The sequence below is a fragment of the Triturus cristatus genome, chromosome 3_1, assembly GCF_964204655.1.
Source record: "Triturus cristatus chromosome 3_1, aTriCri1.1, whole genome shotgun sequence".
NCBI lineage: Eukaryota > Metazoa > Chordata > Amphibia > Caudata > Salamandridae > Triturus > Triturus cristatus.
The window spans coordinates 820,501,859-820,525,684 of NC_140583.1; the positions used below are offsets into that span (position 1 = coordinate 820,501,859).

At 46.0% G+C, this 23,826-nt stretch overlaps 1 protein-coding gene across 7 annotated transcripts in view; it reads right to left on the reverse strand.

Annotated features, from left to right (window-relative positions):
• The window catches only part of COL18A1 (collagen type XVIII alpha 1 chain), a 431,742-nt gene that overhangs the window by 13,504 nt on the left and 394,412 nt on the right, over positions 1-23,826 (reverse strand). For all 7 annotated transcript variants that reach the window (XM_085645186.1, XM_085645181.1, XM_085645184.1 and 4 more), the window contains 9 exons: positions 22,872-22,915; positions 21,799-21,900; positions 19,867-20,011; positions 19,698-19,771; positions 18,767-18,895; positions 15,194-15,229; positions 14,866-15,108; positions 12,423-12,620; positions 12,213-12,328 (listed from right to left, as the gene is read on the reverse strand). In XM_085645186.1, the coding sequence (XP_085501312.1) occupies positions 12,213-12,328; positions 12,423-12,620; positions 14,866-15,108; positions 15,194-15,229; positions 18,767-18,895; positions 19,698-19,771; positions 19,867-20,011; positions 21,799-21,900; positions 22,872-22,915 (1,087 nt within the window). The remainder of the gene's footprint in view (positions 1-12,212; positions 12,329-12,422; positions 12,621-14,865; positions 15,109-15,193; positions 15,230-18,766; positions 18,896-19,697; positions 19,772-19,866; positions 20,012-21,798; positions 21,901-22,871; positions 22,916-23,826) is intronic.

Sequence of the window (23,826 nt, forward strand, 5' to 3'; positions counted from 1 at the left end):
GCGACCATTTCCTGTAATACCTGGGAGTACCTTACTAGTAAGCAGCTGGGATTGACTGACTGACGGAGCGAGGCGAGCAGAGGAGAACATTAGTTTTTCAAATGTCTCAATTATCTTCGACACTGTCTATCCTAGGCTTGAACTATCAGGCTCTCAGGGATGCACAAAAGCAGGGTCACCTGTACCAGGTCTGTAACGTTGTGCTGTCTGCCTTTTCACAGGTAGGCAAGAAAAAGGCTCAGCTCAAGAGCCCATTAGAGTTTCAGCCAGAGTATCGCTGAATGGCAGCAAGGGCTCCGGCAAAGGCTGCCCGGGCTGCAAAACTTCAGTGAGGACACTGGTTTTCACTTAAATAGAGGGTAGCTGGAATTCTAGGGCTTCAGCTGTTCATCTGATGACTACAGCAAAGGAGGATATCTTTTCGGTAGAAGGGCCAGGGGGTGTGGAGGGACTCAACCCCATTGTAAAGGAAGTGTGCAACCCACTGACTTCTTGTAGGTCCAAATAGAAAGTCTCATCATCATATTGCGGGGGACATCACCACCAAAAGCTGGCTGACGTTGGTCAGAGCACAAGCCAAAGAGTTGTTGGATCTCTTGAGGGTGGCTCCTATGTAAAGGTACTATTTTGTTGAAATCAGAAAAACTGGGGCTGGGAACTCTGGAACTGTTTCAGGGTGTGACTTCATTTAAGGTTAAGACAAATTTGATTCGGAGTCGAACGGGACCATAGGAACAGAGTCCTCTTTGGACATGAGCATGGCAGGAACCAACATAGAAACTTGCCACCAGGTATGGAGTCAGCTCCAGAGTCGAAGCTGAACCCAAAGAGGAGCAAGGAGACGCAGACAGTGCAGAGGATGGACCAACAGGGTAACCTGAATGGAGTCCTCAGTGGATCCTTGGGTGCCTGAAGGTGCACCAGAGGGAGCAGGCAAGATGCCAAAGATTCACAGCTTGGTTTCTTTGAAGGCCTCAACCTGTTGTGGCATTACTGACAGCCCTGGAAATTTGAGGTGTATTGCAATAAGCTGCAGAATTGGCTCTTTGGAGGGGGACTGGGGAAGGGACTGTGAGGGGATTACTTTTACGTCCTTGCTACTTCTCAGAAAGAGAGGGGTGAGACTGGGACAAGTCCTGCTTGGCCTTCTTATACTTCTTTTTGGACTTGAACGTACCCGAAGACGTAGACCACAATGAAGACCTGTCGCAGGAATGGCCATGAGAGCAGGAACGGGTCCGTGCTCTTAATTTCAAGCATAGGCCATGCTCACGCGACTTTGTTCAGCACATACTGCTTGACTTCATGATCTTGGATGGTTCTCAGATTTATAAGGGCACACTCCTTGCACAACTTAAATCTGTCCCCCAAACACCAGAGGCACACCTGGTGGGGATCTGCCACAGACAGTCCCTACAAGGTCTAAACTCTCTAGTTTTAGGAGAGGATGGGGTCGCTTGCACATAAAATAAAATAATTTTGAGGAAAAAAAGCTAATCTACTGATGAGAACATTTAGTAGCTAGTAACGAATTCCGGTACAAAGGAAGAGAAACAAAGTAACAGATGTCTGCATGCCTGCGTGGCGCTTATACTTGGCTCACACTGTCTCTTACAGGGTGGAATGAGGTTGAGCCAAGCAATGCTACCTACTGAGGTGCAGGAGCTATGTTGAATGTTTTTCCAGATCCAGTCTGGTTCCTGGGGATATTTTACAGGTGAAGAATCTGCAGTTAGATGTAACCATCAAATATCACATTTTTATAACTCATTCAATATCTTATAGCGCTCAGTGGGGGATATTCTCAAGAACATGTGATAACCAGTGCAAAATTAGCTTAAAGCAACTCTTCACATTGTAGTCTATCGCTGGAAAATAACTCTGTGTTAACGTGGTATCTCAACATGGCGGTACCATGCGATAGACCCACGATAACACATCAAATGAACACGCTAATATCAACGCGACGCCGCAAAAACGCGAAACACGGACATAAAATAGTAGCGATGACGCCAATCGCGATACAAAAATCATCGAAAACCAGCCACAGGCCTACAATTCCCATGCGTCATGTGGGAAAATGCACCATAAAAGTCGAGAAAAAAAACACAAACAAAAGCCAAACAACAGTGAAGAACAATGAAGGTAGCGGGAGCAAGTGTAGAGGGCTACCAATACCCCACAAGTCCCCCGGAGGACCAGCCTGGGACCTCGGGGTCAGGGAAGGGCAATGAAAGAAGAGTAGGAAGAAGCAGTTCAGTCCACAGGAAAACAGGATCCTGATAACGGAGGTGGTAGAACACCATCAACTACTGTTCGTCACCTCCACTGTGTCACTGGCAACTAAAAATGGAATATGGCAGACCATCGTGGACAAGGTGAATGCAGTCGGAGTGCTGAAGAGGACAATGGAAGAGGTCAAGAGGCGCTGGAACTCGCAAACAACCGGAAGGCAGCAAAGCAGACTGGAGGTGGGAGTCCAGCGCCACAGGAGGAGCTGGACGAGGTGGAGGAAATGGTGCCCAAAGTCACCAGTGGGGAGACGGTGGCAGGAGTTGGGGGTCCGGACACTGCTCAACATGACCGGACACAACAGCAACAGGGTGAGTAACGACCAGGGACTAGGGGGGCGGGGGGAGATTGGCACAATGGCACACATGCACAAGTAAGAAAAGCACATCTGTGGACACACCATGCCCCAGATCCCCAACTCCCACCAAGAGACCAATGCACCCAAGTTTGCAACATCTCAGCACTGTATAAGCACAGAGGTCAGAGGCACACCGCATGTAAGGGATAAGGGGCAGCTAAATCAGAGCTGCAGTGGCGGCTCCCCCAAAATGCGGCACACACACATCACATGCAGAGCACATCAACATTGACAACGATGTGGCACAAACCGCAACACGTCCACAGCAGAACAGAGGACACAACTGGTGCCGCTTGTGTGTAGAAACTGGCCAATCATATATGGCATCGCAGGGAAATGTGAGTTGACAATGTACAAGTACAAACACCCATCCGTGATGTTGTCGAAATGTCCACTGTCCCGCCTCTAATATGCAGCTGCCCCCAAACAGTCACAATGTACACTGTCATGCAGTCTGAATGGAAACATGTACAATGAGTCAACATACATGTGAACACAATGTTAAACTGCATCTCCCCTTCACATTGCAGGGGGAAATCCAACATCTCCTGCAGAGCAGTCCAAACCTCTCTTCTCTGATGACAAAGAGGACCACCACACCTTCGACTCCGACGCCCTCCAACAGCTCGTGGAGAGCCTCCGCAGCCCACTTCCAGGAGCAGGGCAGCCCAGCTGCTACAAGGAGAACCCGCCCCCTGCACCGAACCCACAGCAGGCAGCACCCACCACCACGGCTGCTTCCCAGGACCCCCACAATGAACCCATGGCCTTCCAACTCCGTGTGTTAGGGTGCAAGGAGAAGCTGGCTGAACAGGTGCAGGTGGGGTTTGACCGCATGGCAGCCAAACTATATATCATATGTGGGTATCTAAGTCCCATCAGGGACCACTCACAGTCCCTAACCAACACCCACAGTCCGCTCCATGCTCTCCAATGAACCATTGCTGACATCGCCAGAGTCCTGACTCTGAGACAAGAACGACTGTCTAGTCAGAGTGCCTCCAGCGATCATGCGGGGGCTCATGCGGAGTCCCATAGAGTGGACACGGACGGAAAGAGCGGCTGCCATGGCTGCACACCACCGAGAGGTAGCTGGGTCCCTCAATGCCCTAAAGACCCTCCTCATGGAATTGCTGCCACAAGGCCTGGAGCTGATGCATGCTGCTTCTACCACTCCATCCAAATCTCCGGCCCCTGATGTGTCAGTGCAACACAGTGCGGCACACATTCCACTTCTGGCCCCTGAGGTGTCAGTGCAACACAGTGCTGGAGACAGAACACCACCACCCACATGTGAGGCACATGAAACAGCAGAGGACGAAGATGCAGATGAATCTGCCTTGGCGATGAGAAGGAAGCGGTAGCCTTCATCTCCGCCCTATGGCCTGTTTCTGCTTGGTTCTGCCCTCTGCATCATCACCTTCCACTGTCCCCCGATGCGCTCTGCGACACTCACCTTGGACCTCGACATGTACTACCATATTCTGTTTGGTCACCAATGACACAGCTATCAGACTGCGGACTGAACTCCTCCTCTTCTGATGTACCGGTCATTCCCTGCAGGACTCTGGCTGGCCCTCCACGGGCCAACAATTCGAAGTGAGGTTTACATGGCACAGTACTGCTCCAGCTTCAAAACTCCACTGAATGTGCAATAAACATTCATGTTCACACCGATGTGTCATGCCTATGATCTTTCAAGTATGGAAGTATGGTAGAATGTAGCGTCAGTGATTCCCCCTTATGTCCATGTTGCTCATGTTGTGGGACTTGGGTCACGGGTGACACATTGCCAATTGCGGCCCGGGTGTACAATGGAGACACACGCATTAGTTACTTCCTTGTCCAGCCCAGGACGGAACCACGACCAGCGCCCAGGGGTCATTGTTCATACCCTTACGCTGGACTGGCACACGCTCACAGGGGGGGGACGACAACACTACATGTCCCTGGTCTTCCCTGTAGGGATCTACTGCTCACAGGTCTAGTTGTCAGCATACCACAGCCACTCCCTCACGGCTGGTTTACACCCACACCACACCCATCCAGCACAGCCGTCACAGGACATGTGACCCTGCCAATAAAAAGGGCCTGGCGCACATGCTGGACGCCATTCCCACTCTCTCACTGGGTGTCTCAGTGTGGTTATCATTTATGCATTAGGGCCTAGGGCCCTGCCACCTCACATTGCCCAGTGCCGGGGGTGACATGATGGCATCCACACCACGAGACTCAGTCATAAAGGATCCATGGCTTGCGGTGCACAGACTTGGTGGCACCGGATACACTGCGGCAGGCACTGGCACACCGCCACGGGACAGTGTCTTTCGGTGCACTGAGGTAGGGGCACCTAAAGTGCTGAGCGGGTGTGCAGCCTGCGATGATGTGCCAACCGGGAGGTCTGGACTGGTACAGATTAGTGTGAGCCCTGCTGGACTGCAGTGTAGGCCTGAGCCAGCGGGCAGTACGGGCCTACCGCCACGTGGCGTTGCCTCGCGGTTCACAGAGTTAGTGGCACCTCAAGAGCTGGGTGGGTGTGCAGCCTGTGATGAAGCCGTGTGCACTGATGTGATCTCTGCCATTGCGAAATCAAGACCCAGAATCAAGTGTGTGACCTGGTGGCCCGCGATGCAGGGCTGCATGATGTGGAGGGTGCCATGGTCACGTGGCCCGGGCTTGGAGCTCCCACCGGCACGCGGTGGGCCCTCTTGGAGACACGCCGGTGGCGGAAGGTGAGCAGTGAGGCCTGGTTGCGCACAGGTGGGCAAGCACCGCTGGGCGGCGGGAGGGGCTGGGGTGCAGCAGCCTGTGTGCGTAGGGGCGGGCAAGCGATGATGCGTGTGCAACTGTATGGTATCTGCCATTCATGTCTCGGGCAACTGTTTCAGATAAGGGACCTGGGGGACTGCAGTGTATACCGGCACGTGGTTGGAGACACACCGGTGGCAGCAGGTGAGCAGAGGGGCCTGGGTCCGCAGTGTCGGCACTCTCTCTTCCTCTTTTTCTCTCTCTCTCTCTCTCTCTCTCTCTCTCTCTCTCTCTCTCTCTCTCTCTCTCTCTCTCTCCCTCTCTTTCTCTCTCTCTCCCTCTCTTTCTCTCTCTCTCTCTCCCCCTCTCTTTTTCTCTCTTCCTCTCTTTCTCTCTCCCTCTCTCTCTTTCTCTCCCTCTCTTTCTCTCTCTCCCTCTTTCTCCCTCTCTCCCTCTCTTTATCTCTATCTCTATCTCTCTTTCGCTCGCTCTCTCTGTACTTTGATGTTTGCATGACACACCTTCTTATCTAGAGTTTTGTCTTGCAGGCTGTGACTTACAGAATGTCCTGAGAAGACCCGCCATGACTCTTCAGAATTGTTGTTTTGGGTGTCTTCTGTAATAAACGAATTATTTGGATATTCTAAGATGAATGTATGATTCTCCTTTTTCTGTCCACACATGTATGTTAGGTGTTGTGATTGTGCGGCCTCATGCGAATTGTTTTGTTCATGATTTGGTAACGTTGATGTGATGTATCTTTGCCGGGGGGGTGGGGTGTGCCCGGAGTAGGGCCCTGGGGTGGGGGTGGGGGGTCTTGGGGGTGGTGGCGGTGGTTGTTGTTGCCCTATTGGGGCTCCGGGCTGCATGTTCTGTTGCTCCAGGGCATCTGTTGTTCTTCATGTGTGGCTCTGGGCTGTGCTCCCTTGTCTGGTGCTGGTTGTCGTCCGACTTCACACCAGGTAAGAGCAGGTGTTAAAATCCTGCAGCTAACACGCTTTATCGCATGTTTTGTGTTCTTATCGCCGATCTGGCTGGTCGTTGAGAATATTGCGGAGTGGTGTTGTCGAGGCTTTTGGCACGGGAACGCCTACTCTGCATCTCATTAGCGTTAGTTATTGGAGTCATCTGTGGCGATGTTTTTTGCGACTGCTATCACAGGTAAACTGGTGATACGGGCTGTTAGCACCAGCTTGTGAATGGGGCGATACATTTATCACGACTTTGGCTGCGATAAGGTGCCGATAACTCGGCGATAGATCCTTGAGCATATGCCCCAGTATCTAATTCAGGTTGTGGTCAACCCACCCCCACTGTCTTCTTCAACAAGCTGAAATATCCCAGATAATATGGGAAGCATTCAAAACAGTAATAAGGGGACACGCGCTCTCCTAGATAGCTGGGGTCCGGAAGGAGAAATTAAAGATGGTGGCCGAGGCAGAAAATGAAATCCTTAGACTAGAGGAGGAGATGGGGGAGGTGGTAACTCAAGAAAAGCTCCATGTCCTCCAACTAAAGAGGGAGAAGTATAAGGCAATTGTCAGTCAGTCAGTCAGTCAAAGGCTTTATTTCGATAAAAACATATCATAAAAGCTTTACAATTAAAAAAAAGTTTAAATTCATTTAGGTTAAAATCCAAATTTTTCAATAAGAGAAAGACATATCATAAATAGATGTTAAGAACGGATTAAACAATTTCTTTAAGCCTTTTGCTTCTGATGCGCCATGCCCAAGATAGAAATTTTGATAGGGCGCAAGCATACAGAGGGCGGGAGTCAGACATTAAAATACGTAACGCCTCAATGTAGTGCCTAGTACCTAAGGAACGGCACAATTGCTTAAGCCATCTTCTTCTTGGGTATACATACTGTGGGCATTCAAATAAAAAGTGGGCCACAGACTCTTGTCTAGATATACAAAAAGGACAAAATTCAGTGGTCTGGGCAGGGGGATTCCACCGGGAAGTAAAAACATAAAGTGGGAGAGTCCCGGTCCTAAATTTAAAGTAAAGAGATCTATCAAAAGGTCTCTCAATAATGTCAAGATACAGTTCCCGGATCGGCTGATCCTTAAATTCCAGAAAGTCCTCCGTGAGTCTACCCAATGTACAGTTCGTGTTTCGTTGGGTCGCAATCCAATTCCAATATAGGGACTTAAGCGTAGCTTTCGGGGGGGAAGACCTGTTTTCCCATGCTGCGCTTAGCCCCAGATTGCACAAGAGGATTTTCATGTCGCTCAGCCACTTTATCTTGTGCCATCCAGGGAGTGACATAACTTCGGAGAGGCCTTTGGCATATTTAGCTAGTTCCGGGACTCGCCAAAGTCGGGCCCATAGCAGTAGAGGGCGAAGTTTCGCCAGGTCATCAATAGGGCGACATCCTAGATCGAGCATCAGTGGGGTCGTGGGAGTACCTTGAGGAAGTGACATGATGGCCCTACAAAACTTTCTCTCAGCTCTTGACAACTCGCTAATATTGCATGAACCCCACAGCTCTGCCCCGTAAAGAGCAGAGCTGACTGCCCTTGCTGCATAGATTTCCATAACAGGGGCTATAGGTCTAATAGCACAAGAGCGCTGTTCCTTCAGTAGGGCCCCTGTTACCCTCTTGTGGGCTAGCAACATCTTGCATAAGTGGGGGGCCCATTGCATATTATGAGATAAGCGGATCCCTAGGTAATCAAACATATCCACCCTCACAGCAATTGTTACAGATAGAGCTAGAGAGTTGGGGAGGGAGAGCCAAGGCAGGATATATGACCTCGGGGATAAGGCGGGGAAATTGACTGCCTGGCTTGACAAGAAAGAGCTCGCAAGCAGACTAGTCCCAGAACTCGTAGAGAGGACAGGCCAATCAGTCACCGATCCCCAAGTAGTTGCAAATGCATTCACGACTCACTATGGTGAGACGTACAGCTCGACTACAACCTACACTGAAAGCGAATCTCTAACACTACTCAGGGACATAACACTTCCAACCCTCTCGACCGACGACCTAAAGCTGCTCGAAGACCACCTTACCAACGACGAGCTAGCCTTAGCAATTAGAAGTCTCCGTTCTGGAAAGGCCCTGGGCCCTAACGGCCTCCCGATAGAACTGTACAAACTTAGACCAGACAAACTAGCTCTGTACTTAAGTGCTATGTTCGAAGAGAGTAAGACGCTGGGGGTGCTTCCGCGAGACCAAAGAGTTGCGACACTGGTTACGATTAATAAGGAAGGGAAGCCAAAAACGGAATGTGCCTCCTAGAGGCCGTTCTTCTTATTGAACGCAGAACCCAAGATACTGGCCAAGCTCCTAGCCAATCGACTTGGCAAAGTAATTTGTGGACTGGTGAACCCAGACCAGTCGGTCTTCATGCCCCAGCGTAACACTGCATTAAATCTGCGCAGAGTGCATGGGTTGATGGGAAGGGTGGCAACGATTCAGGAAGCAGCGCTAGTAGTGTCGCTAGATGCCACAATGGCATTTGACACTGTTGAATGGCCGTACCTTTTTGCAGTCCTTGTTAAAATGGGGTTTGGGCCCAAGTTCATCCAATGGGTCAGGCTCCTTTACTCTGACCCCCTGGCTCAAGTCATAGTCAATAACAAAAAGTCAGAAATATTAAACTTAAGTCGGGGAACTCGCCAGGGCTCCCCACTGTCCCCTCTCTTGTTTGCTCTGGTACTGGAACCATTGACGTGCTGGATTCGCAAGGATCCGGTGATACGAGGACTGTGCTGGTCAGAAACCTGGGAAGAACGCATCTCCATGTATACGGACGATATCCTCCTTTTCCTGGCCTCCCCGAAATCATCAATTGGTGCGGTGCTGGACATCTTTGCCTCTCTTTGGCAAGTACTCTGGCTACTCGATTAACTGGAGTAAGTCAATACTGTATATCCTTAAGGGACCCCCACCTGCCTTGCCAAGGAACTGCCCCATGCAAACCACCACGGTGGGCTTTAAATATCTTGGAATTTGCATTACCGCAGACCCTAAGCGACAATACGACCAGAACCTGCTTCCTCCCCTGCAAAGACTGAAGCGAGACTCAGCAAGCTGGATGACACTCCCGCTCTCATTGTTAGGCAGGGTGGCTCTCTTTAAAATGATGTCCCTGCCCCACTTTTTGTATGCATTGCAAAATTCGCCTGACTTGGTCCCGGCAAGCTACTTTAGGGAGATCGAAAGTCTGCCAGAGAGCCCTGTTATGGAACGTGAAACCCCTATAGTACTAGCCAAACTCAATCTCAGCTGGTATGACGGAGGTATTGGCCTCCCAGACCTCAAAAAATATTATTGGGCAGCACACCTTGCGGCCATAAACCATGGGACATATCAGCGCGCTGACGACCCGGGGTACGCCATGTGCAGATGGCTGCTGCCGGGAGGCATTTACAACAGAGTACTATACTCTAAACCCAGGTGACTCTCACTAACAGGACCGACTAAACATGCGGTTCAAATATGGCACGCTGCAACAGGAGCTTGGGCTGGGAGCAAAAACTCACCCTGGTGACCCCCTTGTGGGACTCCGAAGCCCTGGGAAGCCTGTGGCAGTCAAAGGGGTTGGATAAATGGGACCTAATCGGTATCTCTAAATTAGGGGAACTCTGTGTGAAGGGGGATGTGAAAGCCTTCACTACTCAACAACAAGAATACGACTTGGCGGACTCAGAGCATTTCCGATACTGACAGGTGCGCCATGCCCTGCTATCGAAACTGTCAAAGGGTGTTGTTGTCCCTCCGGAGTCCTCGCCCCTTGAGGACCGAATACTAGATGGCTGTCTACCAACAAGAGCCAGTTCGTTGACTTAAATAAAACTGATTAATAACTCTGTTGACCCTCTCCAGCACACTAGAGAACATTGGGAAAGGGATGAACTAGTGCTGTATGTCGAGGACTGGCAGGAAGCGGTGGGCTCTCCCCGTAAAGTAGCCATCTCAGCCAGATTGCGACTCATTCAACTTAAAATTCTGCACAGAGTGTACATACGGGGCCATGTCTGGTGTGTATGGGCAGGGCGGAGAGTGGGGGTTGCAAGAGACAGTGTGGCCAGGAGGGGACCTTTGTGCATATCCTGTGGGAATGTGAGCAGATTCAGCACTACTGGCGCAAAATACACGAGGTTCTGAGTGAGGTTCTCACAATTACTATCGGCCCAGAAGCGAAGAGGTGCCTCCTGAATGTGTGGGAGCCCACAGACCTTAACACCAAACGCACACTTTGGGTCACACTGGGTTTCATGATTGCAAAACAAAATATTGCACAATTGTGATGGCGGCACACCCCCCCAAATTGAAGGCCTGGAAGGCAGTCATGGACTGGTGCATGTTCAGGGAAAAGACAGTGTATGTGGTGCGGGGATGCCCCCGGAAATGGTCCTCCATCTGGAATGATTGGAATGTTTACCGTGGAAATATCTGTACTCCCCCAAGCGTTCCCGCACAAGATGATCCTCAGTCCCCATAACTGATGTAATAACTCATGTGTAATGATTCAGAACTTGATTACATTTTCACCTCTATATATATTGATTATTCGTACTCTATGCTGTACTGTGTAACGTTAATTCCTTATGTTTTAATAAAAAGAAATGTTAGAGAAAACCAAGCTGAAATATTTCAAGAAACAACACTCTTCCCTGATCCCCATAGAGATTAAATATTGCCATTTTTTTTTTAAAAACGCCTTTCTCTCTAGGCCACCCCTACACAACTTCTATGATAAGGGCTTGGCAAAAGGAGGATTGATGAGCATGTTGGTCTGCTTGCTTTACAATCCTTCAGAGGGAGCTGAAACACATCACAACTGGTTGATCCCATGGTTCAAATACAAAGTACTTGTAGACGATCTCAGTGAAGGACAAGTGGCTTTCTACTGATAAACTCAACAAGAAGCGTATCCTAAATCAGCTACTCGTGGAACCAGAGATTGAGATTACTAAATTAAACAAACCTTTGATCTAAGTCCTCATGAGTAGAGCGTCCTTCTTCTTGCAAGTGAATGGGCACCTCCTCTCACCACTTTGTTGTGAAGAAAAAATGGATTCTCTTCTTTGGATTGGAGACTGTACAATATATGCTAACCCATCCCTTGACTTTCTAACAAGACCACCCATCTGAAATGGAGCTGCTCTATTGACCCAAATGCAGCAGTCTCAAACTCGACCAGTAACTAGGTACCTTGGAAGAGCCCGAAGCGCAACATCTTGAGCATTATATTAAAAACATAAATAAATATAAAAGTCAAGCTGCAATTTGTAAACCTATCATAGCCATTGGAGGTGAATTAAGCTAAAGCTAGTGGACGAGAAGACCAGCATACCCCAATGCTAGTATCCTTGCAAACAAGACATACACAGTATAGAACAGGATTGTAGCATATGTATGGTGCTATAATACCCAGATTAGGCTGTGAAAAGCTCAAATTGTAATCGCTTTCCTTGGTGCCCTTTCTTTGTGTGTGGATGCACAGGTGTTAAGTGTATGTTGTCTTACGAGGAAGATTCAACAATATGTAAAGTCATCTAAACTTTCAGAAATATGCTCATTTATGTGCAACGCAGACATAGGCTACTGAGAAGTAAAATGGTAACATTGGAAGAGATCAGATTCTCATATTCACTTTTGCTTTCCTCATGCTTATACTATACACCCTTATCTTCTTTATGTTTTTGTCTTCAATATGTTGGTGACACAATGTTTCTGTAGCTGATAAGTCAAATACAACCACCATAAGGTTACAGATAGATTTAAAGATCACTCTATGTAAACATCATCCTTTTCCTTAATGCATCTATCACAGGTGTCTGAAGTTATTAACTCACCAAGCAGAGTCCCGTAATATGTCCTTCCCATCGAATGAGAAAATGCGTGATCCTGCTTTAAGCTGAGCTTCAGAGCCCGAGAAAAGAGACTCCCAATTATCGAAAAGAACTTCATCCTAAGGGAGAACAAAGAGAATACATGAATCTTGTCTTAGAGGAGCAAGATCGATTGAACAATAGATAAGCAATCATGTAAGGGAAGAGCCATACCCTGAGGTTCATTATAGGTATGGTGTTTCTATCAGCTCTTCTGACGATGCTGTATAAGTCCTGTAGTCTGGAGGACAGGAATGCCCTGAATGTGCCTTTAAGCCCAGCTGCACGGGCTTGTTCAAAGCACTGGAGATCCACCCCACGGATAGAACGCATACTGCCACTCAGAGGGACATTTAGAGCAATGAGGTGAAGCTAAAGGAGGAAAAGAAATTAAGAATAAGAAACAAGATCATATTAAAATACTGGCAGTTCAGCATTATCTTTTGACATAGTAGGAACAGCAACTAACACAATCTTGCCAGGAGCTGCAACATATGAAATTATTAATGCAAAGTGGCATGTCCACTCATGATTAAAAAGTCAAGAGTTGCTTCCTCTTAGATTATGAGACCACTGATAGCCATATCTAAACTCAAAATAACACTAATAGTCAAATTGTATTAAAACTGTATATTACTGAACATCCGTTAATCTCAAATCACGATACTATCAACAATCACTTTGGGGCAGATTTACATGGAAATGACGCATTTTCATAGATGCATCAGTTTCCTTGCGTCAGCGCCGAATGTCCTTGCACCACTATGTATGCGCTGTATTTACAATACAGTGCTCCATGGTGCAAGGATTAACAGATGCGTCAGAAATTCTGACGCATCTGTTGGCGTAAAGGTGACACATTGCTGGAGCTGCTCATGAAAGTGACCCAACTCCACCAATGCACCACAATAGATGGGTGAGTCCCATTCAAAAAGCCCTGCGTCATTTCTTACGCCTGGTCTGAGCAGACGTAGGGATTTTGAAGCAGTAAAGGCATAGAGTGACGCAGTGAAATCTTGTAGATTTCACTGCGTCAGTTCTACATGGCTTTGTGAGTAGGAACGCCCATCCTGCATACATTATACCTGACACAGGTATAATGTGACGCAGGGCTTTACAACGTGATGCATCTCCCTAGATGTGTAACGTTGTAAATGGGCCGCAACATTTACGGCACGGCTGTGTCACACAAGTGATGCAACGGCTTATAAATCTGCCCCTTTGTCTTGAATTACAATATTTCATACAACCACTTCATCTCAAGTTGTGATAATACCAACACCAGTCTACATATTCCCTATCCACTTTAACTTCATATGTTTCTATCCTACAAATATGGATTACTTCCACCATTCAGAACCTTTAGACTCAAAGATGCTTTCATCTTTGCAAACGAAGAAAATCCGGTCCCCTATAACTGCTTGCAGACAGTAAACTTTTCTGTCACACCCTCACCTCCTATTGTGTCTAAGCAATGTGAGAATATATGCCAACTCTGTTCATTCTGCACTCCAGCCAAGTCACACCATGGAACCCATTCTATCTGGGCAAACCATCACACAGTTCTTGTGTTCTGCTTCTCCTCCAGACTGTAAAAACATTTGCCTAACCACCACATCCTTCTTCACTCTCCTGAATCACCCCAAATGATACTATCTCTATATCATAGAAGAACCCTGGAAAACTGAACACTCTAACATAGTGCACAGCATCTACTCTTTGAGTTTATATCAGAATTCTGTGGTGCTGAGTGATATGGCTGAAGAAACAACTCTTCTAAAATGTATGTCCCAAGCTACTAGCATGACAGAAGCCAGAGTTTCAAACGTCTACATCCTCTTTTCACTAGCTTTAACTTTTTGTTCAAAAAATGCTGTGCTTCGATTTTCCAGAAATGCGGCTACTACAAACACTCTGGGGCAGATTTACAAGAACCTTGAGTCACTTTTGCACCGCCATTACGTCACTTTTTGTGACGCAGCAGCGACGTAAACAATGCGCCACATTGTGGCCCATTTACAACATGACACTTCTAGGGAGATGAGTCACGTCGTAAAGCCCTGCACCACATTATACCTGCGTCAGGTATAATGTATGCAGGGTGGGCGTTCCCACGCAGGAAAGCCTCATAGAAGTGACGCAGTGAAATCTACCAGAATTCACTGTGCCACTTCTAGGATGCCACTGCGTCAAAACCTTATGCCTGCTTGGAGTAGGAGTAAGGAGTGACGCAGCACAATAAATATAGGCCTCCCCATGCATTGCTGGAGTTGCGTCATGCTTGCGACACAACTCCAGGAATGTGTGACTTTTTCACCAACAGATGCGTCAGAATTTCTGACGCAAATTCTGATGAATCTGTCAGTCCTTTAGCCATGGTGTGCTGTATTGTAAATACGACGCATTGATGGTGGCGCAAGGGTTTTGAACGCAGTCACAGGGAAACTGACGCATCTCTGCTCGAACAAAGAGATGCGTCAGTTTCTTGGAAATCTGCCCCTCAGGTTCAACTAATAAATCTGTCCGAATTTAAGGTAGTAAGTACAGCAGTGATAATATCAAGCAATTCAAACTCCGTCAAGTGCTTCCATAGAAAATGCATGAAGGGCGCCCTCACCGCGGGCTGGAAGTCCTGGTGTGTGTGCACAGCAGCAGGGTTGCTGTTTGGTCCTGAGATGGGATTGAAGCCATTAGCGACTGGCTCCTTGTGTGGCTGTTCCCGGTGATGCTGGTCTTCTCTCCATGGTCTGCTTGTGGGATGTTGTGGTGGTTTTATGCTTTCTTGTGCAGGCTCGATGTAGCCAGTATTCCCATGAGGATAATGGATGATTGGTGGCTGTTCTACCGCAACCTCATTGCCCTTTTGAAAAAAGGTGATAAAGCATTAATCCATAGTTCTATCTTTATATTCCCCTTTGAAATACACATTATTAACAATCGCTCACCTGCCCCTCGCCATTCAAGGAGAAATATGGTCCAAGCTAAAAGGAAAAGAAAAATGAAATTTCCAAGTCAGAATGTAACAGGAGGGAAATTGAGTTTTAATCAGAGTTTTGAAAGAATATTCATTTGTTTCTATGTAGTGTTTGATAATCCAATGTATTAAGTTCCTCAATGTATTTACTCAATGTATTAATCTCAAAAGGGTAAAGGGCTGAGACAGCCCAGTCAGGATTCAAACCGTGAACTGCAGGTCACATTAGGGGTGAGCGCTTAACTCGCTAATCTGTTTTAAGAGTAATGATTATATGGAATTTCTCAAATTCAAAAAGTGCACAAATGTGAACACCACATTTTGTAGAACATTTTTATTTCTTTGCTACACACCGAAGGTGGGGGTGGGGTGAGTAGGTAGTGTACTTTATAGTGTGTAATTTAATGTTCTTTGTTGACAAGGCGGATAGTGCATCAGTCACTAAACAAGTTTCGACCCTGGAAAATGTGTTAACTAATCTATAGTAAGACTGGGGATTTTGTGATTGCATAGTAACCCTGGGTTGACTTTGATTACCACTGCAACATTACAGCAAGAAGAGCCATTGCTTTGCACTTACTCACTAGGATCACACTGGGGTTGGTGCAGATACCACTGATCCATAGTAACAATCATATTTAGCGCTGAAAAGTATCACTGCTCTCTAACAGTAAATAGGTGCTTGCGAGTACCACTGCCACACCATGATACAGAGGTGACTGTGAATACCACTGTTCTACCGGGTGATGGTGATTACCATTGCTATCCCAAAATGCAAGGCAATGGTGACTAGTGCTGCTCGCTAATAATACATGGGTACTTGTCAATACCACTACTCTATCACAACAGAGAGTTGAATAACACCACTCTACAGTAATACTGTGGTGAGGGGGTACCGCTGTTCTAAAGTAACAACAGGTAGAGGATAGGCATGGGCAGAATTTCATTTATGCCAGAGTTATCTCGTAATTATCGGTAAATCCGTGTCAAAGAGTAACGAGGAATTAAAGATAATTAAAGGATTACTCCAGCTCGCGTAATTAAGAGGAATTGGGGGAAAAGAATCCTCCTGTAATGCACATTAAGTGAGCGGCTTCTCACTATTCGTGTTTTGCTGGATTTAGTGCTATTTCTTAGCACAAAATGCATCCTTGTATCCATTTTGGATGCAAGAGGCATTTTTGTGCTAAGAAATAGCTAAGCGCATAATTAATCTTCTTGCGTAATTCAAGCATAATCTCTTGGAGTTCTTAGGTAATTCTGCATGATAACACTTCACAAAATATGTGAGTTACTCCCACACCTATTAGATGGTTGGTGGTTAAGTTTTCTGTCTTATTGTCTAACAGCAGACACAGAAGTAACCTACTGACGTGAATAAAGCAGACCCTTAACTCCATTACCACCATCAGTCAACAAACGATAACAATGGGTGCTGGACCCGGCACTTCCATTGCTGCCAGTGTTGGCTTAATTCAATTAAATTCACGGTATTTCTAGAACCTACTGCTACCACCGGGGAGGCGTCCAGGTGCTAGCAGAAAGTTAATTGAGGAGTAAGTCTAAAAACAGACAAGGGCCCATTAGCCTATCAGACAGGAGTCAAAAAGCCAAGTTTTGAGACTCTGTGAAACTTGTCTTCTCCGTTACTGCCATCATGTTATGCTTACACGGGTTTCTCAATGTGTGGCAGTCATAACAGATGCTCACAATCCCAGATTCGAATTTATATTTACATATATTTTTATGATCACTCCCCTGTCCAACAATGACACTGGGCACACTGATTGCAGGTATTTCCCCCCTCCCATAACATTGTATGTGTGAGCTCAAATAAGAAATTATATCCAAAGTCACTGGGATCTTTTGAGAGATCAAGAGGTGCACCCCAAGACTCATGCTGCCTGCATCCCTAGAAGACTGGCCAGACAGAAGATCTGCCAATAGAACCATTCAAGATCAATCAAATAAATGACACATGGCTCGATATTGTCATCTCATTGCCTTATACCCTTAGGCTCAATGAAACATGGATGATGGCTGGGGTAAGAACAGTATTGCTGGAGAATGTCCTATGAGGATCTTATTATATCCCAACTCTATTTGTTATTTAGTTATGGGAGTAATAATTCTAAATCGCTTTATGTCAGGTTATGTTATTCACATTTATATAGCACTGAATGTCATTGATATTGCATTGTTTCGCACTTTCAATCTGGGAGCCCTTTTATGCAGATCTGGGAGGAGTATGAATGAAAAGACAAGTTATTGCTTGATAGCATCTATGTTTTTTTGGTTCTTGTTTAAGTGAAGTTATTAGAGAGTTTCTGCAGTGTTTAGATTCAAAATGGTTTGTGTGAATTAGTATGAAAGTAGAGTGACTTTTGAGCCTCACCTTCAAGACATGGAGAAGATTTAGAAACCTTCCATATGGAACAGGAAGAGATTGAGAAGCTCAATCTACAGACCAGGAGACAATTTACAGCTCCACTGGCCATGAATGAGGACCTAAGAGGCCATACTTCTGAGTGAAAGTGTGAGTGTGTGCTGTGTCACATTAGGACATTGTGGGATTAGTGACTCACTACCTGGCAGGAAGGGATCCCTAGCACAATGCATTACTGCATTGAGGTGCAAAGGGTAACTGAGTGCCTCAGAATTGGTTATAATATGGGCATAGGGCCCTCAGGATATCTGTCCATGTTAAGATAATAATAGAAAAACTAAGAACTCACTGAAGGGCCAGGCATTTCTGGAGGACTAGTGAATCCGAAGCCTTACCCTCTTGGCCCTTTATTCCAGACTCCTTCTTTGGGATGTTTTATGAGTATCAGTGAGTGTGCAGAAGGACATTCCCTTTTGCTCCTGATTGTCAACTGTCCTTTGCTCAGCCAACGTATAATGTGCATGTGGGTGTGTTATGTTTAGCCAAATGTTATCAGCATCTTTCTAAGGTTTATGTTGGTGTTGTGTGAGACAGTGCTGTTGATTTGGCTGTCCATTGCCAATTATATGACTTTTGAACTGTACTGCATGCATGATGGTGAGGCTTTACTGCCGTGTATGCTTTATGAGTAGGACCATTTATGGATGAGATCAGAAAAATTGCATATTGTGTAATTGTTGCTTGATTTTGGATGTTCGATGAAAGTCTAAATATAGGTGAACAAAAATATGTTTGTCATGTGCTGCAAGGAATGTCTATGATTTTTTTATGTGGGTTGTGGGTTGCTTCTTGGTTCTGACGGTGAACTAGTTAGTCTCCAAAACCAATAGCTTTTAACAAGGTGTGAGTTTGGGGGGTGCTTTCATAGGATGAGTAATCAGCCTTGGTTGTACTATGGTAAAAGAAGCAAGGAGAGGTAATGCTATCTTCATAGTCAGAGATATACAAATCCACTTACACAGCTGGGCTCATGGCATGAATAGGCACGGAGCTATGCTATTCCACTCCATTTGGCACTTATGCAGATGATGCCTGTACAAATTAGGTTTACTGATGCACACCAGCAGTAACCCACCATTTCATGAATCTCATACTCACAAGTATTTTTCTGAAACCATCTCGCACTCGCACGAAAAGCTCTGAGCGTTCCAGAACAAGGACAATGCCCCCCTCAGGCATTCGATGAGCCAAGCTCAGCATGGTTTGATATGTCTGCAGCACTGTCACCTAGTGGAGAAGAAGACATGTTAAACAATCACAGCATGGAAGCAGCTGCATCCGAGATAAGAATCAAAGGGGAGAAATGGCAAATCAGACAAGAAAGAAGGAAAAGTGGAGGAAGAGGGGGAACAAATATTTCCTGAGCTAATATCCAAATGTGCAGTACAAAGGCTTTGTCTTAAAGCATATTGATAAGCACCTCAAGTGATGTATTACCCCTGTTCTGATAGTCAATGAATAGTCTAACAGACTCAAAGTTGTACCTTAACACAATAAAGCATATTTTAATGGCAAAGTAAGAAAATCTCTCAAAGCTGAAGCACATTGTCTTTGACAGTATTATTCAAAATGGGGGACCCCTTACTACAGAGGTGGGCCAAAGCTGAGATCAGGTGATTACTTCTTCTACTACCAGGAGTTTTAAATGGTGAGACTGTCACCCGAAGGAGTATCCTATTGTGGAGGGTTTGCTGAAAAATAGTAGGACCAGAGTCTTAAAAGTCAAGAGAAAAAAGCCAGGCTTTGAGTGCCTTCCAGAAAGCTACTTGGTCAGAGATCAGTCAGCTGTTAAGTGGTAATGAGTTCCAATGAATATGTACAAAGTATGAGAAGGACCAACTACCCATTCCTTAACACTGGGTTTCTGAACATAAGGAGATGGATGGGTTCTAACTGTGCATACATTTGACCATAAGGTAATATTGTGCAGGGAAGAGTGTCATGGTGAGAAACTGAGTTTCTGTACTTTAGCAGATACCAGAATACATAATGTGTGCATTTAGTGTTGAAATTGAATGACATCTCTTACCCCTGAAGATGCACCAGACACTCCGGGGATCCCTGGTGGGCCAGGTGGACCTGGCGGTCCAGGGATACTAATACCTGAAAGAAAGGTTTTGAGAGGCAGATTACAATGGGATTCTGTGGGGCACACAAGGGTCACACAACTCACTGAAGTAAATCAGGACAATACTCACTTTGTCTGTGGGGTCCAGGAAACGAGGGGGAACCTGGTGGACCCGGGAGTCCTGGGGCACCAGGTGGGCCTTGCCGTCCTTCATATCCAATTCCTGGGGGTCCCTGTGGTCCTGGTGGTCCAGGAGGGCCTTGAACACTGGGTCCCTAGAATTTTGTGATGGAAGACCAGATTAGTTATTATTGCTGGCACATGCCCAAGATGCCTAGCACTAGCCCCATTAAAGAGCACCATGATGGTGCTAATGCAGTATTCTCAGTTCCATTGAGTACAGTTGACTATGAGTGCAAACAAATATATGTTTATATCCGATGGAGCAGTCAGAGATCAGCAGCTTGGGCCTCTGAGAAGGCAAAGCCACTCCACAGAGGCACAATGAAAGACTACCAGAACTGGCAGTCTATGTACAGTCTATGTCCAGTCCATGAAAAGAATATGGCAAAGGGAGGTTCCATAAGCTCACAGGGGGAACCTGTGTGGGTGTTAAGTTAGAATTTAATGAGGTAAAGAGGTGTTGTGTGGTCTGGCAACACTGTCTCAGCATATTATAGGTTGAAGAGGAGCTACTGAATAGAGCAGGGAAAAAGAACTCAAGTGCTCATTGGTCAACATGTGAAAGACCGGAAGTGAATAGTTTGGAAGGATAATGGTGCAGGGTTGTGAGAGGGAAAGGAGTGCATGAAATCTTTCTATGAGAGACAATAATAGTTTTTGGAATGAGAGAGCGCAGCTATATATTTATATATTAAATACGAAATTGGGCACTCCCAACAAAGAGCATGTGCTGATTCAAAGGCAAGCGTGTTGGCTGCTCTCTTCATGATCCAAATTATGATCTTAACTCAGAAAATTTTGGTTGCCTAGCCTTTTTTCCATTGGGAGCCCCAGAGCTCATGATTCACAGTTCCAGGCTAAGGCAAGGATTTAGAAACTTTCTGGGCCTTATTTATGAGGTTTTGGAGCAGGGCAGCACTGCAAGGAATCTTGCTGCGCTGCCTTGTGTCAAAAGAAAAGGGCAGGAATGCACCGTATCCATAAGATACGGGGCATTTAGTTCCTTTTTCCCTGCGCTGGCGCACATTAGGCTACAATGCACCAAACGCAGGCACCCATGCACCAGATCCCTGTGGTGCACGGCTGATTGATTTTGTGCAGGAAGGGACACCTTCCTGCCCAAAATCAATCAATTCAAGAGATTTCCTCTTTCTATGTGTGCTAGAAAAAGGAAAAAACGAGAAGCAAGCAAAACATTTCTCCTCGTTGCGCCTCCCTTTAGATTCTGACGAATTCTCAGGTATACGATTACTGGTAAATCTGGGAATGCTTAAGGTTCCATGGGTGTTGCGATGGGAACACCCACAGCAACACCCGTGGAACGCCCCTTTAATGCAGTGTTCTGTGTGAAAGGGGTGCATATTTACAAGGCCATGAAAAGCCACGTAAAGTGGTTTTACATGGCCTTTTAAATATACAGTGGCACATTGCGCCACCGGAACATCAAAAAGTGATGTTCCGGCTGTGCAAAATTGCCACAGGGGGATCATAAATGAGGCCTTTGCTATGCACAACAGGAAGAGATTGAGAAGCTCATTTTACAGGACAGGAGACAATTTATAGCTCCACTGGCCATGACAGAGGAAACTAAGAGGTCATCCTTCTGAGTGTGAGGGTGAGTGTGTACTTTGTCACTTTGGGACATTATGGGTTGAGTGGCTCACTCTCTGGCAGGAAGGGATTCCGAAGATCATGCATCACTACAATGAGGTGCTAAGGGGAACTGAGTCTCCAATCACACTACGTCAGGGAATTTAGTGCCCCACTCTCCAAACCAGGAAATTATTCTGAATCTCTCAGAATTGGTTATTATATGGGCATAGCACCTTCAGGATAGAAGGCCGTGTTTGGATAATAATATAAAAAATTAAGAACTCACTGGAGATCCAGGCCTTCCTGGAGGACCAGCGGGCCCAACGCCCCCATCCTCGTGGAAACCATCAGCCGGCTCACCCTTCTGTCCCTTTAAACCAGACTCATCCTGTAAAGAACCATAGAAACACAAGTGAGAACTAAACAGAGAGAATCTCAGAAAAACATGAGAGGACAAGACAAAAGGATAACTGGGACAAATCAGACAAGTGAGATAGTGAGAGCTTGGCAAAACGAAAGTCGGCAGAGGGAGAATGAGAGGCACAAAGAAGATATATACACATGTATATACATTAGAGAACACAGAGAGATTGTCAACAGCATAGAGAATCATGTGAAGAGATATCGACAGCAGATACAGTAAGAGAACACAGACTTGTTTAACATCTTACGGAAAAATGCCTGCAAAATCTGGTTACGTGAAAAACAGCAGAGTAGAGGGCCACAAGAAAAACGAGACAGAAGGAAGAAATAATTGCGCCTATGAATATGCATCACAGTGGACAAAAACGTAACGATGAGATAGAGATAAAAGGCAATGCCAATTTGCATTACCTGCAAACACCTGCCCAATAGCACTGTGACAGAAAGGGCACCAAAGAACTTTCACAAATTCAGCCCCTTCCTATAACAAAATTATTCTGATATAAACCATTATCTTCTAATAAGTAATGCCTTCCTAAACCATCTACCGGTCTATAATTTCTGGTCATTCAGCCTATAAATACGTAACCTATTCATGTACATTTCAAACCTCTCCTTATGAACATTTGCTCTCCTTCTATGAACCCTACCTTCTATCTATAAACTCTACCTTTCTTCATTGAATACAATCTTCTGCTATGAACACTGCCCTGTAAACACTACCCCTTCCTACAGACTCAACCCACCCCCCTCACACCTTCCTTCTCGAATGGAAGAAAAGTTCGCTGAAAAGGACTCTCTAGCTCAAAATGCTTTGTCTCACTCTCCCTAAACATATCTGACTCTTTATTGTAAGCGCATCTACCATAAGGTATATTTGGCACTAAAAAGATTACATGACGATACTTGGTTATAGACCATCCCTGTCACACTCACCCTTATTCTGGACACAAACGAGTTGAGATCAAATGGGAAGGAACCTGTGAAGAGAGGAGAAAAGGATGCCTGAAAAACCCAAACATAACAAACATTCTGTTTCCAACTTCCCTCAGTCCCGGATAGCTATAGCACCCAGAACCTTATTCACAAGGAAAAATACAGTGTTGACAGGCAACATCACTGTCTTGTCAACCCTGGGCCTTGAACTTATGACAACTAATATGAGAATTTTACTCACAAGCTCTTTGAATAGCATACCCAAAAACAAAAAATCCTATATCAGTTCATGTAGGCGCAAGAACATTTCTGAGCTAATCCAGCTCGCAGCAAGTCACATAAACCAAGAACAAAAGGCTGATGTGTGCTACCCAGCCTGTATCCATGGGTGGTAAAAGGGTGGTTAAAGATTAAAGAGTGCTTAATGGTCAAGTAATGCCTGATGCCACGGAGGGGTCTAATAAATGAGATCATTAACACAGACACCATCAACCATAAATCTAAGATCATCAGAAAGCATCACAGTGGTCAACACGGTGCTAAAGCCTATTGAAGAGATCTAAGAAGCCCCAGCCACCAACATGCACTTAATTTATAATCTTCCTAAAACCTTTGCTGATAGGCAGTTTGGTATGCAGCTCCTATAGAGGTAAGCGAAGGGGAAGAAGGTTATATCGGAACCATGAGGGTGGTTTCTTTTTGGAATTGGAGTCCTCACACACTCTTGCAAGTGTCATGCTAAATCATAGGGCTTTGCTCCTCGTCGAGCCGGCGCTGCAATGCTGGATGGGCACCCTCTAGGGGTCTCTTTATTGGAGATATTTATCCAAAGCCGTATGTGAAGTGACAGTATGGGGCCCTAGGTGTACATTGGTAGGGAATGTGAGCCAAACAGTGGCGCATCCAAGATACTATACCATAAGAACTGGGTCAGCCTTATTAGGTTCTAAAGGTC